This window comes from Halyomorpha halys, unplaced genomic scaffold, assembly GCF_000696795.3.
Source record: "Halyomorpha halys isolate HHAL.00 unplaced genomic scaffold, Hhal_1.1 Scaffold508.1, whole genome shotgun sequence".
NCBI lineage: Eukaryota > Metazoa > Arthropoda > Insecta > Hemiptera > Pentatomidae > Halyomorpha > Halyomorpha halys.
Window position 1 is genome coordinate 456492 of NW_027106467.1, and position 17977 is coordinate 474468.

Consider the following 17977-nt stretch of genomic DNA (forward strand, 5'->3'; position numbering starts at 1 on the left):
AAATTATATTATCCATTTAAGAGTAAAGTTCTTAATTTGAACCCAATTATCTCTTATATTTGAGAAAAGTTATAAAACTAGCAAAGATTCTTTTTATTTAATTTTTAATTTTTTAAAAATTATTACAATATATATATAAACTATGAAATAATTTGATAATTACTAAAAGGAAAAAATAAATGTTTTCATACTTCCATGATTTTTATACAATTAGTTGTGCTTTTGATTATTGTCATAACAATCATGGAAACACGAAAATATGGTAATTGTTTTTACGTAAACTATAAATTGAAGTTCTATAAATTGTCTCAAAGGCCAATTGGAACGATTTTTTTTTTCTTTATTTTAGATTTGGCACCTAAGTCAAAGGTGACCCTAGAATAATCCCCAGAACTGGTATTGCTGGCATCTGCAGCATCTCTGAACTGGCATCTCCATCATTTCAGCCTAAATTATGACTAAGAATCTGGTGAGATGTCTGAACCACACCTTTCACTTGCCACCTTACTTTGAATTGAAATTGATCCTTAGTAGTTTCTAAACAGTAATTTCTTTATTATTCACGATGGTAATCTTTTTCGTATTTTTGATCTATAATTCATGTAAAAACAATTACTATGCTTTTGTGTTTCCTCGATTGCTATGACAATATTTAAGAATTTATTCCTATTGTCATAAAATTCATGGCAACATAAAAATATTTATTTTCTCCTTTAGTTAGTTATAAAATTCTTTCATTCTTGATCTTTATTTATTGGTTTTTACTATTAACAAAGACAGATGGTTACTTATTTCAAATAAACAAAATTAAAGGTACTTTCGAGGTTTCTTCTTCTTCTCCTTTTTTTTTTTTTTTTTTAATTTTCAGTATAAAACATGTTTTTTTAGCCACTTTTTCCATCAATGCTAAGTATCTTCTTACATTTCTAATGAGATTGCTTTAGTTTTTCACATAACTATAATTCTTAGATTCTTACAAATTTAATTAGATTCTTTTCTACAAAATTCCGGAATTTTTTGGCTGTTATCAGTATTAGTATACTGTTTTATTCATAGTAAGGATTCTGGCTAGAATATAAAAATAAAAGTGATTATTTTTAAGCTTAAAAATTACAAAGGGATTTTAATTAAATGACCTTGAGTTTCTGATTGTCAAAAAAAAAGTCTGAAGTTGTCCAATGTTGTTAGAATGCCAGGGCTGTATTTCATATTGAAAGCTAATAGTAGTGGTCCAAAAATACAAGTATACATACTAAAAAAGTACACTATAGGGACTACTATTTGTGACATAGGAGTTAAAAAGTAAAAAAGCCCCGATTACTTCCATTTTTCTTAAATATTTAATTATTAAGTATACATACATATATTCATGCGAGTATATATATATAATTTTTATAAATATGATTGTTTTGATTTTTAGGAACGGCTGACTTTTTCTCTTATCAACATTATACATCACATGAAGTAGCTAATGGTGAAGAAGGAAAAACTCCATCTCATGAAAGGGACAGCGGTGTTGTTATACAGCATAACAAAAATTGGCGCTCTTCAAACATAACATGGCTTAAAGTATAAATTAATACATTTCAGTCCAATTAGCAAATTAGAATATACTTACTTGTTTAAATTTGTATTTCATTAGATTCAAATTCAGAGAAATTTTTTTATTAGTTATGATATCTTTTAAAAACCTTAGAAGTATCTTTTTAAACTCTGAAATTGATTTCTGTTCAAGATTGTTAGTTAAGTCAAAAAGTCACCAATAGATCCATTTAAGTAGTAAATTCTCTCAGCTCTTGGCCATTATCTGCCAAAATACACATCTAGCAAAAAATATTCTTTCCATTCTAAAAATAGACCATGTTTACAAACTGTTTAGACCAAATTAAGTTTTATATATTGAATAGTTTTGGAAGTATAGCTCTCCAAAGTTTAGCAAAAGTTTTTTAAAAATCTGAACTTCCAATTGTTGATACCTCTATTTGTGGTAATCTGTATTAGGTATTGAAACATGTAAATACTCAACATGTTGAAAATTTTCTCTTTTTTAAATGTTATCTCTTTGAGTTTTACTGAAACTTTGTTCTTCCAAGAGAAAAGAGCTGCAGATACCAAATTTTCAGTATAGATCATTTGTCAAATTGGAACAGTAATAATAGCAATGGAAATGGGAGTTTAAACAGTAAATAATAAGAAAACAAAATGGAAGAATGGTTATGTTAGGTGAAAAGGTGTTAGTTAGTTAAAATTTTGTAGAAAAATTGAAAAACATAATTACTAGTAGATTAGTAAAGGAGATTAAAGCAATATTTGTCTACAAAATATTAGCTATATTCTTTTGGAATAAACTCAAATTTCATTGATATGAAAAACTAATAATTTCAGTTAGTAGCTAAAACTAAAGTAACAATGTCTCTAAAACTGTATATTAATTTTGAATAATAGTTATTTTTATTTAATAAAAAGTTGATGTTTCTTGGTGGATTTACACTTTCTTGTCTTTAAAATTTTGTTTGAGCTTGAAAAGAAGAGAACTTGCTATTTTAACAGTATGTATTGTTAGGAGAAAAAGCATCCTTTCTCAAAAGGTGGAATCAGTATTTTAGAGAATTGCTGAACACAAGAGCCACTGAGTTTATTTTAAGAGTTTCACTCTACATAAAATGCTGAGTAATGTGCAGGAAGAAGCATTTCCCAACATTGTGGCATTAGTAAAAAGAGCCTAAATAAGTTGTAGAAAGGATGCTCGATCAAAGAATACCCAAGAAGATGCGGCTCAATGGGAAACCGGATGGCAAGCTAAGAAGAGGACGGTCCTGAATCAGATGGTTGGATGATGTGGAGGAGGATCTGAGGATGTTCTGTGGAGGCTGATGTTCAAAGATGGAAGAGAGAAAGCAAAATATTATGGCGATTAGTTTGCTACTGTGAAGGAGGCCCGGGTTCTTGGTGCCATGATAATAAAATGGTGAATGACTGACTTGAATAGTAGTTGACAAGTGCTACAAGGAAATAATAGATTGTTATTTGGCAATCCATCTGTACTAAACTTTTTAAAGAATTATTATTACCAGTGCGTTTCCTTGCAGCTGTTGTTAACCAAGAAGATTCTCATATTAAACCTTATTATTAACCTATCATTCATACTTTGAGGGATAAATTCTGTATAATTAGAATTATATAGTCAAAATTCAAAAAGTTATCATTGATATTGATATATCATAATTTTAGTATCAATAAACCACAATATAAATTCAAGAATAAATAATTTTACTATCTTTAGTTCCCAATAAAGATAACACTTAGATATATTATTTCTATACTCTTCAGCAATATTTAACCTTTGCAGGTCGTTCCTGAGGGATTGCGATTGGTAGTGAATTGGATTAAAAATCAGTACGATAATCCAAACATATTTATTACAGAGAGTGGTTATGGAAGTATGAGTGAGAAATCTCTCGACGATGATGACAGAATATACTACTTCAGAGTGAGTCTAAATAATATAGATATTGATTGAGTTAATTTAAACATTATGGTGTATTGACTTTATTAAATGACTTTTAAGGATATATAGAAAATTTGGAATTTTTATCGCCATATCTAAATTTTTCTGTTATATATTTTTATTTAAATAAAATTATTAATAATTCATATTTTTTACTTTTATGTATGATGTAAATATGAATAAAAAAGTTGGTGCAGAACTTTCACAACTTACTACCCTAATTTGAGATGAAATTAATCTTGTATGTCTTAAAGCAGCTATTTCTTGATTATTTTGGATTTAAATATCATGAAACATATTATATTGATTAGCAAAAGTAAAATCTGACTATTGACATATCAATAATGATAAGAAAATTCTTTCATATTTTACATGTATACATTTTTTATTATTACCAACAATGAGGGATGGTTATTTTTTTAAATAAAAAAATTAAAGGTAATTAAAAATATTGCATTTAAGCATTAAATAAAAGAAAGAAATTTTTGGAATTGATTTTTTAAAATAAAAAAAAATTGTATTTTTCCTTTACTATAAAGATTCTTATTTTAGAGTTTATACAACAATTTAACAAATGACAATGAAGAGTATGCAATCAGAAGAGACTGTTCAGTCTAGTTTTTTCCGATTCAAACTCAGGCATGTATTTGTCTTTTTTTCTCTTTTAGTCATCCATCAAGCTCTTTCATGAAAATAATAAAAACTTTTAATATTTTGTATTTATCCACTGTTTATCTCTGCTAAAAATAAGAGGCTGTTAATTTCTTTCAAATAAACAAAAAGATCCCATTACTTTCCCTTACTACATATTCCATATATAGAAAACTGAAGAAAATTCTCAAAACATTATTTTTATATTTCTAATACAGACACATTAAAAATTGTTTCTAAAGTCATATAGAAGTCACCAATTTAATAATGATTTTTCTATAATTATAATGAAGTGTGTTACTTTTCATTATTTCTACAGGAATATTTGAATGAGTTGCTCAAAAGTATACATGAAGACAAGTGTAGGGTAATGGGATATACTGCTTGGAGTCTTCTAGACAATTTTGAATGGCTTATGGGTTATACGTAAGTCTTAAAATATGATTAAAAATAACTATTATATTTTATTTGTATGTTTGTTTAGTTTTCATTGTAATATATGGTGAAAAAAATTGTTTCAGAGCTCAATTTGGTTTGGTTCATGTTGACTTCAAAGACCCAGAACGAAAAAGGCAGCTGAAAAAATCTTCTGAATTCTTTAAAAAATTATTAAAGACCAGATGTATTGATTAGCAAGACTAAGAATTTATATGTTTCCATAATAATACAATTTTAGGGTTCAATGGAAGCCATATGCATGTAAATGAAGCCATACATTCCACTTACCTGTATTAGTTACAAGTGAATGTTTGTCAATAAAATGTTCTTATTTTGCCACAAAGATGATTTAAATTTGATACCTGTTTGTATCAGTTGTTGTATATTGTTTCCTGTTTTCCTAGACCATCATGGACATAATTATTTATTATTGTATGTAGTTGCAGCATTCTTATTTTCTAAAGTAATCTCCTTTACTAAAAAAGGTAAGTATGTCTCTTAAGAAAACAAACTAAGAGAAAAAAAAATTTTCTTCAATATATGAAAACACAACTATCACTACTAAAAACACATTATTATTAAACGAGAATGGATTACACAGAAGCCTTATTTCTTTCTTACAAAAGATTTATCCTTTCTTAAATTAAATTATCTTTGATATATAGGAGAAAGATTTATTGCTCTATTTTTGTTTGCCTTTATATAACTATAAGAATGATTTCAAATATTATTATTTTTTCAGTTAAATTTTAAACCACGTTTGTTATTATGGCTTTTCATAAAATTATAGAAGTTTGATTATTCTCAAATTATTGTTAGTAAATATCTTGGCATCATAGTTGTCCTTTAAAATCTAATAATATTAAACTATTCATTCCTGAAATTATAGTTTACATTATGTTTTCCACTTTTCATCTCTCTAACTCTGTGTAGCTTTAAGATACACTTTTGAATTATAGCTCATTACAAAGAGGATGAAATATTTAACATTCTCCTCACTTACAGTATGCCACTCCCATTTTTATTTTTTAAGATATTTTAATTCAAATGTTCAAAAACTCATTATAATTTCATCTCTGGTGCTATCTTATCCACTTTTTGCCTCTCTATCTTGGTGTAGCAACAAGATACTATTTTGAATTATGGCTGACTATAAAGATGATGAAATGATGAATATTTCCCTCACTTATAGTAGATAGCTACGATTTTCAATTTTGGAGATATTTTAATTTAAATGTAAAACACAAAAAGTATTGCTCCCATCACTTCTGTTCCATTTATAGTGTTCCCTGGTGTCACAAAATCAGTTTACTCCTGTACATATTTTTTTCTTGAGTTGTAGAACGTTGGTAAAGAAGTTTTACTTCTTCAATATATTATATTTAATTAAAAATCATAAAATGTTCTTTATTTTAGGTTTTTCTATTCATTCATATAAAGATTTTTTTTTTTAATTTGAAAAGAATATATTGCTATATTTTTTGATAGCCAAATATGATCTTTTCTCTCTATTCTAATGTTAATCTTTGAGAAAAATATCTTTTAAATGAATTAACTTCAGTTATTGATAAATAATAATAATAAATTACATAATATGTTAATGGAGGAGATTCATTGCTGGTCACCAGTTGGCTGAAGTTATTATGCCTTACTTCGGGACTTGCATTTGCTTGTTGTGGCTTGGGCCATATAATAACTGATTACGAAAGCAATGAGGAAGCTACTTACCACTTATTTCCAACAATACCATGGCTTATGCCAGTTACGATTCCTATATTTTTATCAGTTCTAATAGCCCTAGGACTTCAGGTAAGAATGCTCGTAAACATATTTTTTTATACATAATTTTAGCAATAGATAGTTATAGTTAATATACTTTGGTTTAGTGTATACAAATATAGCATACTGCTCTAGCTGTGTTTGTTGGTATTGAATAATGGAACATACTGGATAACAGACTTATGGAGGAAAAAAAAAATTAGTAACATATAATATTTTATTTCAGTTTAATAAAGAAATAAATTGCACGCTTTAATTTTATTTTGGAACTTCCCACAAATGTGTTTTTCACCAATTCCTCAGTATAATAATAATTAAAGTGCTATTTAATTTGATAAATATCTATAAAATAAAAATTTAATTTTTTTCTTACAAGTTGAAACTAAATATCAAAGAGTTGAAACTTGAAAGTATTACGCAGTCGGCAACTAATTCAGTATCCCTCTTTATGGGCTTCTTTTAAACAAAATTTTATTTTCAACCGTAATATACTAATTAAGTCAAAAATTTGCATGCCTTTCAATTTTATTTTAAAAATCACATTTTCTTCCATATTCCTGTACTCGTGTACATGTTGATTCTTATTGGAAAGTTTTGCCTTTTTAAAGTTATTTAGTAACAATTTTTAATGTTTTACTAGTACTATTGCCATTTTATTTTAATTTATTTCTACATTTTCATTTATTCATAACTTAATTTTCTTTTTTTTTTTTTTGTGTGCATACTGAAAGTTTCAATATTGGATGGGTCTATAAATTTAAATAAAACTTTTATTATGAATTGACTATTTGTGATAGTACAGTCAGAAAAGATTGAAATAGAGAGGATAAAATGGATACTGTTCAGACAAAAAAAATTAATGTAACTTCTTAAAAAAACAAACAAAAGAACTCTATATTTATTTTGATATTTGGTTTTAATGAAAAAAAAAGGGGGGAGGGGAAATATACCTTTGTTAATTATTCATATTATATCTAATAAGAATGGTTAGTATGCTGTCTTATAGCAGCTCAATATATTTGGACAGCATCACTTGTTAAATAAAGCATTTTTCTCTCACAGCTAATTAAAATTATGTTTTGTTAATCTTATTGAAAGTTGACGAATATTTATGCAATCAACCAAAATAATTAAAAACAGTATTTTTGTCAAGATAATATTAAATTTATTGACTAAAGTGAAAGGATCCAATTAGATGAACGTGTTATAGTAATAGTGGCTTGTGATATATATATATTTGTATTTATATAAACATAAATATACATGCATTTTTATGAGTGTATATACATAAAAATACATATGATTTGAAAAATCACGTAAAAATATGGTGTATGTCTGTAATAGTATTTTTCCAGCCTTCCTGTTTTTTGGAATCGACTTTATTCATATTCTTCACATCCTTAGTGTTCATTTTTACCATTCTTGGAGTCTACAAATTAACAACCATTGAAGATGAAATAGTTATAACAATAAAATTAAACAGAATTCAGGATGTAAGTGTTAATTTTTTTTTCTTATGATTCGAAATGTAAGTAATAATTTTTTCAATATATTATTATTTTTGTAGATACCATCTGGAATAATTTTTTTTCTACAACTTTTTATTGCACAATCGTACAGAAAAATAAGCCACATTGGGATGAGTTTATCTTGGTGTTTATTTCTGCTCTCTGTGATTGGAATTCTCACAGCTTTAAATGAAAAACAGTAAATTGTATTTATTTTATGTCAATTAATTTTAATTTAAACTAAAGGCTCAGGGGAAGAATAAGATAAGCCACATGATTTAAATTGCAGTTGAGCAATTTCAAATAATTCTACAATTCTTATTTAATGTTTTATTTAGTTTCATATTCCATTATATTATAGAAAAATATGTTGGAGCGTAGTGTGTTGTTACAAAATTGTAATTGTCTTAAAAATTGTGGCTTGTCCTAAGCCTATCAATATTAAAGTTTTTGAACTTCACATTTAAATTATTTTACTTGTAGGAAGTTGGTCTTTCTAGTGTTCCAAAAAGGTACACAAAATACCAGAAAAACTATTTATAGGTAACCAACATTTTATCCCACTTTACAGGGCTTCATCATGGCTAAATGAGAACAAGATACAAACATTTCAAAGTATGTCAAGACTATAAGAATATACATAGAGAGTTGTATGAAAAAATATATAAAACAGTAGTGAAGTAAAATAAAAGAACATAAATGTAATAACAAGTATAATAATGAATTTCATTCTCAATTTTATTGTTTATTTCTATACTTATTATTAATTATCATTCTGTTGAATTTAAAAGCAAAATTAATTTAACAATTTAATTTATAATGTTCAACAGACTCATAGACTCAAACAATATATTTATAACCTGCTCTGACTTCCTACTTTGAGACTCTGAGTCTATATTGGAGTGTACAAATGGAGTTTTTGTTCCTGAGGGTGGCATGTTAGCCAAAGGGTAGAACATTTCGATTATATGTTAAAACTGGTGAAATAATTTTGCCTTTAAATTCATTAATTTACCTTCACCTTAAATTAATTTCTTATAATTATTATTCCATTCATTTATATTTATATCCTTTTTGTTTACTTAGGTTTTTTTTTTAAACAACTTTCTATGCATATTCTTATAGTCTTACCAAAAGTTTGTATCTTGTTGTCATTTAGCCCTGTGAATTGGGGCGAAACTTTGTTACTCTCAAATAGTTTTTTCAGCTATTTTGACCTTCATCTAGACCATCACCCTACAATTAATTAAATATGATCAACTATTAATCTTCCAATTCAATTATTTTAATTTAAAAGGTAATTAAATAAATAAGTTCTTGATTCACTCATTAATAATAAAAACTTTTCTTTTTTATTATATTTTAAAATAATATTTCAGTAAGTGTGATGGCATCATAAGTTGTCTGAAAACATTAGGTAGCTGGACTGAACCAATTACTTTAGCTTTGACAATAAGCTCTTTAGGCCTCTGCCTTCCAGATCTGTTTGTCATAGTTCAGAATTACATTAACAAAACTCCTTACCTTAAAAAAATGCTAACAATAACTAAAGCCAGGAGCAGCGTTTCAATTCTAATAGGTAAATTTCCAAGTTACTTTTTAAAATAATTCACAATTATTGTTTTATTAACCATATAAGATAATTCCAAAATGTATCTTGAGCATTTTTTCAAAATCTTTGGGTGAATGTAAATATTCTGATGTGTATATTATACAAAATATGATCTTATGGTTTTCAAAAAAGTTTTGGGCTGTTTTACACCACAAAAATGTCATTCAGAGAGCCATAATAAAGTTGAAATATATACACAAGACATTTTTTAACTTCACAATCTAATTTCATCAAAAATTCACTGGTTAGTAATTTGATTTAAGTAATGTTTGAAAGCTTTACTAGGCCTTATGCTTATAAGATAATTAGCTCTTAATTTACAGTTATCATTTGATATTTTATTTATAAAGAAAGTATTTAAGTTAATTAGTCTTTATTTTAATGTTTCATTTTAGAACTGGAGGTCCAAAAAAAAACCCTTAAGTTATTTACTTGAAACCACTTTTCTTCCTTACATAGCCATGAAATCTATAAGGTATTGATGTGGGTTGGAACAGTTGTGGTAACCTTGGATTTGAGAAATTATGAATGTTTACTTGAATGCCATTAGCAGAAAAAAAACAATCAAAACATGATTATAATTAATTTTTTTCTTCAAGACTTTGAAAGTGATTCCACAACCTTGTATATATTTCCTCTATCTTCAAAAAGGGTTGAAATATTTAGTGTTAGGAAACATCAAAATCAAATCAGCCACCATTTTGAAAAGAGAAAGTTACCTATGATTTTGGTGTCAAATTTTTAAAAAAATCAGCACTTAAGTTTTAGAGAAAAGCCGTGGAGTGACAGATTTTTTTTATTCAATTTTTGGTTTCTACATATCTTGAAACATAAGACCTTCAATTTTGTGGAAGTTATAATTTTTATTTTTTCTTGGTCAATTATAAAGGTTTGTTATTGAAAATAACACACCAAAAAATTAAATTAAAAAATTTCTAATTTTTCATTTCTATGATGATTCGAATTTAAGGGTTTAAATGAGTTAAACATGAATCTGATTTGCTTTTTCCTAAAAAAAAATTGTTTGTACTTTACACCATGAGTATTTTGGTTTTTGTAATTCTGTATTCATTTAACACAATAAACAATATTTTTTTAATGATTCTATAAAAAAAAATCAATTGGTAGGTATATAATAATCTTTAAATTTATACAGTGCAAAGGCAGAGAAACTAAGCTGAAGGAAATCAGTTATTTTTCTTTCAAATTTGAAGGGTTCAGGGAAAAAACAGTTTAACTCCATTTCATCAGGAGAATAAAATTAAGATTCAATTATCTTCACAGATTGAATTGCTATTCTCTTCTGTTTAAAAACTAGAAGTTCGGACAGTTTTACTTCTTAATAATGTATACTATTCCATTTGTTTGTCTTTGAGCAACAATATTGTGCCAGAATTACAAAAATAGAGTTAGATCGTTTTTCCCTGGATCCTTAGTTTGTCAAAAATAAAATATTCTTTATTCTTCTACTATATTCCAAAGCATCTCTTGTTTTCTGGATAGTGGTACTATTTGTAACCATTTGATTAAAAAAAAAAAATTTGTATTTGTGAAAGTATGAAGTCATAACTTTTTCTATTAAACTTAAAGTTAAAATTATTAGATAATGAGTAGGAAAATTGTAGGGACATTTTTAATAATACAGGAATATCAGAATCATAAGATTTATAGAAAAAAGTTAAAATTAGAAATTTTAAAATGTTTACAAAAGTCTTGGTAAAGATTTTTTTCTAACTGAAATTTTCAGGAGAGATCATAAATTTTTTGAAAATAGATAATATTTTAAAAATCGGTTTATTAAATTGATTTGTTATAAAATCTAATCTGCTATTTTCAGGAGTGATGTGCGCAGAAATGGTCTATTTATGTTCAATTTCCACTTTGATCATGATTTCAGGATCAAGCATTGTTTTAGTATCAACCATTGAACAATTAATAATCTTATTAAATATACCAATTATAGATGCAAAACCGATGGGTGAGTAAGCGTTATATGTTGATATTACCTTAAAATTCAGGAAAACTTATGGAAATCCATTACAGACAGCTTATATGAGTCTGCTATAAAAGAAAATGTAGGATATGAGGATTCAGAAAATGATGATTCCAGCAGTGGACTAAGTGATTCTGAAAGCACTTGCTCTGATATTAGTCTGATAGTTGCAGAGTATAAAGCCAAAATTAAAGTAAAAAAAAAAAAAAATACATTTTACAAGTACCTATTAAGATTAATAATTGGACAGATTTTTTTTTTTTTAGATAATGGGTGGTGATACAAATTCGACAGAAAGTAAACGTAAAAGGATGTTGTTTATTTACCAAGGCCTGGTAGGAATGATTACAGTTTTAGGATTCTTTTTGGCTTATTCAATTCAATACTTGCAGCTTGTCATGGCCATAATCACTACTTTAGGTATTATAATTAAAAATTTGCTCGGGTTTTCTACATTTTTCCATATTCTATGCCCTTTACTAAAGCAATACTTTAAAAATAATTTCTCACCTTCAGAATAATAATAAGGTTGGAAGAGGAAAAAGTAAAAATTTACATTATGTTGTCTTGAAGATTAATAATAAGGTAACTTAAAATTTGATTTTAACTTAGTAAAAGAAATAGCAAATTTTCCCCAGAAATAAATGAAAAATTTCTTAATATAAGTTTTTATAAATAAATCTTTTGTAAAATATTAAATTATATATCCTAAATATAAAAGCTCTAGGGATATACCAATGATTTTGATATTGCGGCCCCATTTTTGAGTCGTTCCTAGCCCTAGAAGATGTAGCAGCTAAAAAAGTTGTATTAATAAACAATGAGGCTAAAACAAAGTACCTGAGAGTTGGAGGAGAGGGACAAGGGATTGAACATCAGAGGGATAGCACTATTCCTTTGGGGTTTGACCCTACAGCTTCAAAAGAGTAAATAGCTTTGTTTATCTGGGGTCAGAGGTCAACTCAAGAAACAACATTTCCAGGGAAATCAGCAGATGGGCCAGGCACATTGCTAGAGGCACCTAAGAGAATGCTAGCTGAGAAACTCCATGGAAAAATGAGTTGGTCAAGCAAATGTTAGATGGGATGACTCAGTGTCGGCAGATGCATGATTTCTGCTTGAGATTTGGAGTTACAGCAATTGATCTTGACAAATGGAGAAGAATTTTGGAGGATACCCAATCTTGGTAACAAAACGCAGCACTATAATTTGTAGATACAAAAGCCCTGATGAAAAAATTACCTTGGTAAAAAATCAGCAGATGACAAGCAGAATTTAAAATAAGTTATTAAACTTCCAAGAGTTACATGATTGAAAACATTTTTTAATATTGTAACTAGGATGAAGATGAAGATGAAAATGGCCAATAGAAAAGGCCGAAACATTATTGATATGTGAAGTATAAATGGACAGAATTAAACTATTATAAGTGTTTCCTATCATATAATTTTATAATAAAAATTTTGGGCCTAAAGTGGTACAATAGGTTTTTTTCCTTAATATTTAACAATAAAAAATTAATTTCACTAAAAAAACCAACAGACACAATAAATTTGTTTATAATTAAATTGTAATTTTCAAGAAGTGAAGTAATATTAAAATGTATTTCACTCCTTTCTAAACATAAATGAACTCCAACAGGTTTGGTGATATTTTTCATACTACAACAATGGGTAATCAGTCGTGCCAACATTTTTGATAATGTACAGCGATCTGAACCTAAAGTGATACTCAGTTACTTAGTAGGCATTATTTTACTTGGAGGAATCCCAAAAACGGTGTGGTTCTATATAGCAATATGGTCAGCCAAAGGTAATATAAATGAATAATTAAAGATTTTTAATTTGCTAACAATAAAGAATAAATTTTAATTTATAAAATTGGATCACAAAAATATTAAAAACTAGAACATATAACTAATTATAACTTTATTACAGGTGCAATAATTTATGTCATCCAAAAAAATAGGAACTTGTTTTATGAACCAATTCAGGTGAAACATATCCTTTCAATCAAGCAATCCCCTCCTGTCTTCCAAACAACTTGTGATTCATCAGTGCAAAGGAAAAATCTATTAAATAGTTAAGTTACTGCATACAAATTTGATGGGAAAAAATTATTTCATATTTTTCTTTTTAATTAAATAACATAATTGCAATTATGTATTACAGATAATTTTTTATTTTGTAATTGCAGTAATGTAGCCGATAGTAGTTGAGGAGGTATATAAGATAAAAGCTAGTCACTCCAACAGCCTTACCAACTTTGTTATTCCGAAGATTTCAGCATAGCTGAGCCCACAAACTATTATTCTAGCCTTGCTGCCATCTAGTAGATACCAAGGGAACTATTTGAAAAATTCTGATTGATATATTTGCTTCTGGAACATGTGAACCAGTGATCTATAAAAAAGTTAACATACAAACTTTGTGCAAAATTACTTCCTTGAAGATTGAAAAACCAGAGGTCCTGAGACCTTTTTTGAATATTCAACTGGAATTCAGGCAATGACCAGCTTCTCCATTCAAGTCCTAAGCAAATGCTTTTCTAGCATTCTTACTCAGGCTCGACTGGCTTTCAGTATCAGTGATCTCTTGAAGCCCTATTTTGCACACTCAGATGACACAGCTTGGTTTCAAGTTCCCAAGGCTGGCTCTAATTTGTATACATACGAGTGAATGCGTGTCAAACGAAATTATCTTTTTTTCTCTACCTTGTGTTTAAATTATTTTACTATTATTATATTGTTTTACTTATGTTCTTTAATATTTATTTTTGTTATCACCTTTCTACATAATTTATTATATATTTTTTTCTTACATAATTTTTTGCTGTAGTTGTAGTATGAATGAACACATAGATTGCCCTTGAATGTAGCATTTTGTATTATTATTCTTCAATAAATAAATAAACCTTTGTGCAATAACATATTATTCCTAATAGTTTAGGATAATTTTTTTATTTCTTTCCCATGTAGGGTTCATGCCCTTTATTAGAGAATAGATTTATACCCCTCATTTCCTGATAATCTATTTGAGGAATTTTGATTTTATGAGGCGCTCAGTCATAAAACATGATAACTGACAAAATGAAAACTTTTACAACGTTAGAATGCTTGTTAATTACAATAAAACAGGAATCACTTAATATCAACATTATTCTATCAAGAAAACAATTTCCTAAAGATTAACTGAACAATTTGTTTAATCAGCCTTAAAAAAGTCAGTGATGCCAAAAACATCAATTTATAAAAAATTTCAGTTATCATTTATTATGATCGAATGCCTCACATTTTTAAGCAAAACAATTAAATCTTTATCGCCATATTTTAAAAATATGGAATAAGCATATAAGCACATAAGGGACCTTTAAAAAACAAATTGAACAAATTTTTGAGGAACAAACCTTTATCAGACTAACCAAAATTATTAATGCTTAGACATATATTTATTATTATTATACAATTATTAATAAATTTATTAATCATTACAAGTCTTAAGTAAAATATTAGAATAATCAAGAGAAAAAACAGTAAAAGAAAAGGGTTCTGTGGTAATTAAGGTTAAGGAATATCAGTCAAACATTTAAATATTTAATGAAAAAAAAAATTAAATAGGTTATCTATAAAAAATTGATGAATAAAAAATACTGATTATACAATATATTGCTTTAGTAAATTCATAATCCACGATATTAACATCATTAAATATAATATATATTGCATATCAACAATTTTTTTCATTTGGCTGGAAAATAAAATAAAATACAGCATCATAGCACTGATATAACTATTACATTAAGAATAATTAAGTACATAAATAAAAATATGAAAAATAATTATCGATATAATACATCAATCCACTCACTACATAGTGGAGTATGATGTATTTAGGTAGATGACGACAATCTCACTTTCAACATCACAGCCCAAGCTTTTTAACATCTCCGAGACTCTTTTTCTTTGGTAACATTCACAAATTAGTGACTACTACATAAAGATATAAACATTATCATATAATAGAACACATTGGAAGAGAGGGCCTGTTCGATATATTTGCACAGGTTAATACATATGGAAGGGACACATAAATCCAGAGGACATTCTGGTACCTAGTGGTTTTTCAAAACAAAAACAACATAGGTATGAAACCAAAAAATTAAGTATAGAACAGAATCTCTGGGATCTGACCATCTTCAACATTGGTTCCGTTGTTGTTGCCCGCAGCATACATGAACTGGAAAGTGACAGGTCCAGATTTCGTATCGACCGTCACGGTCTTTAGGCCTTGGGTACCATAATGAGAATCAGGACCCTAAAAACACGTCAAATTTAGCATTTATGTAATTCAATATTAAAAAAAATTAATGTTAATTTTTCAAGTTACAGAAAAAATAATTTTATTATGGTCTACTAATATTATCTGGCCATTTGATAGCAACTGGTTGTACCTTTATGTCAAAGTTTGATGTGATGATACAATCAACTAACATGTACTATACTGATTCTTTCAATGTTCCTCATCATGTAATCTATACCAGCTTCAAGTATTTCAAACCACAATATTAGGCTCAAATTTGACATTTTTCATTTATATCATAAGAGGAGAAATATACACAGTAGTGAAGTTACAATCTGATTTAATTAATACATACTATTTTAATAAATGTGAAAAATAATATTTTCCATTTTCATTAACTTTATTAATTCAACCAGAAGGAAGTATTTTGGCATAATAAATTCATAAATACAAATCTAGGACTCAGAGAGTTAAAAAGGCCTAGAGAAAAAAAATTATTCACAATAGAAAGTTAAAAGTAAAGCGTAAAGTCCTTTTTTGGTCTCCTAAAAGTAACCATATTAAAATAAAGATATATTTTTATTTTTGAAATTGAGTATTTATCTCAGATGGAAATTTTCATAAATTTTTAATAATTGCCATTTAATTTTATCTGATATGATGAAAATAAAGTAAAGGAAACATAGGTAGGTAATCATTGTCATCAAAACCATCTTCTCAGATATGATAATGTAATATATACATAACATTTCAAAAGGGTTTTTAGTTCTTTATAATTTATATTTTTCAGGAATAAAAGTTTTTTTCATAACTTCTATATTTTTTCTCAAATCATAACAACATTACAGGCTTTTTTGCCTGTTTCCCAGTTCTTCTTAACTTATATAGTCAACATATCACAGCTTCACAAGAATAATGGCACAACTATAAAATTTTGTGAAATGGGTGGGCTCAAAACTAGAAGTTTTTAAATTCGAATAATTGTACTTATAAAATTAATAATTATCAAAAAATACCTCCCTTGGCGAATTTTTAGTACTACTATGTCAACTTACAAACATCAATTAAATCCATTTTTGGGCCCCCTAACACAATAAAATTAATTTCATAAAGTTTACAGTTCCATCATTATTCTTCTTAAATAGCGATATGTCAACTTCCAAAGTTTTCCTACTTCTTTCTTCCATCAAATTAGTATCTATATATGTTCATCTTAATGGTAATATTTGATTGTACCCAATAATGGCAAAAAAGCTGGAAATGTTGTTTTTAATCAGGAAAAATAAAGAAGTGATAGAAAAGAGCTGTTATTCCTGAAAAATAAAAATAATAAAGTTAACATAACCTAGAACTAATGGACTACTGATTAATAGACTGCTACTGGATTTCTATTAAAATAGCATTAAACAGCTATTAGAAACTGCTCAACTCTACAAAGAGCAGAACCAGTGGAAGTCTACTTTAAAATTGATCACCATCAGGACCATCTTATCCTTCAATTCCATACAGTTAACTAATGAATAAACTTTTGATAATAATAGAATGATAAAAATATGATGAATTTGAGATAAAAAATTGAATGAGGAGAATAAATTAATAACAAATAGATATCTGAAGTAAGTAAATTTAACAATAATACCTTTATGGTTGCTGAAGCAAGGTAATTGGTATGAGCTCTTATCTCTATCGGTTCTTTGAACATAACCCTGAAGGTATAGTCAGAACCGTCGCATGTTAACCTTGCCGAGTTAGAGCCGCATACCTTACCGGACGGAGGAAGGAGTACTTGAATTTTAGCGTCATATTCCCGAGCACCATGTATGGAGCCATACAGCCCAAATCCAACAATGAAGATTCGCTTATCCACGGAAAATCTGTAGTAATAATACTTAATCAGAAATAAATAATTGAAGATAAAATGATCATTAGAGTAACAAAGCAATACGTGCCACCTTAATATAGCAATCACTTACTTTATTCGATCACTGGCACCGCTGTATCCCCACCTGCTTTCAACCTGTTGGAACCTGTGCACAGCCTGTTCTTTACCAGTGAGTGAGCAGCGTGGAGTATCTCTGGAAAGGAAGACCAAATTAAAATATATTTGTTAATAAAAACATCAGAAATTGTTTTTTGTTGTATTTATTACAAACAGAAATGTTTAATAATTAAAATAACAAAGATATAGTA

At 27.5% G+C, this 17977-nt stretch overlaps 3 protein-coding genes across 10 annotated transcripts in view; 2 read left to right on the plus strand and 1 right to left on the minus strand.

The window, feature by feature from the left end:
* LOC106683724 (myrosinase 1) overlaps window positions 1–4940 on the plus strand; it is a 22980-nt gene extending 18040 nt beyond the window's left edge. For both annotated transcript variants that reach the window (XM_014425372.2, XM_067044833.1), the window contains exons 8-11: window positions 1421–1569; window positions 3350–3490; window positions 4479–4585; window positions 4681–4940. In XM_014425372.2, the coding sequence (XP_014280858.1) occupies window positions 1421–1569; window positions 3350–3490; window positions 4479–4585; window positions 4681–4792 (509 nt within the window). In that variant the 3' untranslated portion in view covers window positions 4793–4940. The remainder of the gene's footprint in view (window positions 1–1420; window positions 1570–3349; window positions 3491–4478; window positions 4586–4680) is intronic.
* LOC106683723 (uncharacterized) lies at window positions 4905–14615 on the plus strand. Its single transcript, XM_014425369.2, has 11 exons — window positions 4905–5082; window positions 6204–6406; window positions 7732–7869; window positions 7944–8083; window positions 9264–9463; window positions 11334–11474; window positions 11540–11682; window positions 11756–11909; window positions 13131–13301; window positions 13427–13570; window positions 13686–14615. Exons 1-11 carry the CDS (start codon window positions 4905–4907, stop codon window positions 13691–13693), a joined length of 1620 nt encoding a protein of 539 aa, XP_014280855.1. The 3' UTR covers window positions 13694–14615.
* Window positions 14616–15521: 906 nt separating this feature from the next.
* The window catches only part of LOC106683736 (BTB/POZ domain-containing protein 2), a 13453-nt gene continuing 10997 nt past the window's right edge, over window positions 15522–17977 (minus strand). For 6 of the 7 annotated variants that reach the window (XM_014425405.2, XM_014425407.2, XM_014425406.2 and 3 more), the window contains exons 6-8: window positions 17761–17862; window positions 17427–17661; window positions 15522–15802 (exon numbers count right to left, since the gene is read on the minus strand). In XM_014425405.2, coding sequence (XP_014280891.1) covers window positions 15647–15802; window positions 17427–17661; window positions 17761–17862 — 493 coding nt within the window. In that variant the 3' untranslated portion in view covers window positions 15522–15646. Of the gene's footprint in view, window positions 15803–17426; window positions 17676–17760; window positions 17863–17977 lie in introns of all 7 variants that reach the window. The other variant, XR_010842720.1, reaches the window with a different exon arrangement.

Coding starts and splice junctions, on each gene's coding strand:
- LOC106683723 (XM_014425369.2), top strand. CDS start 4,905: ATGTTTGTCAATAAAATGTTCTTATTTTGCCACAAAGATGATTTAAAT. Junction 7,870..7,943: donor AATTAAACAGAATTCAGGAT/GTAAGTGTTAAT, acceptor TTATTTTTGTAG/ATACCATCTGGAATAATTTT. Junction 11,910..13,130: donor GGCCATAATCACTACTTTAG/GTATTATAATTA, acceptor GAACTCCAACAG/GTTTGGTGATATTTTTCATA.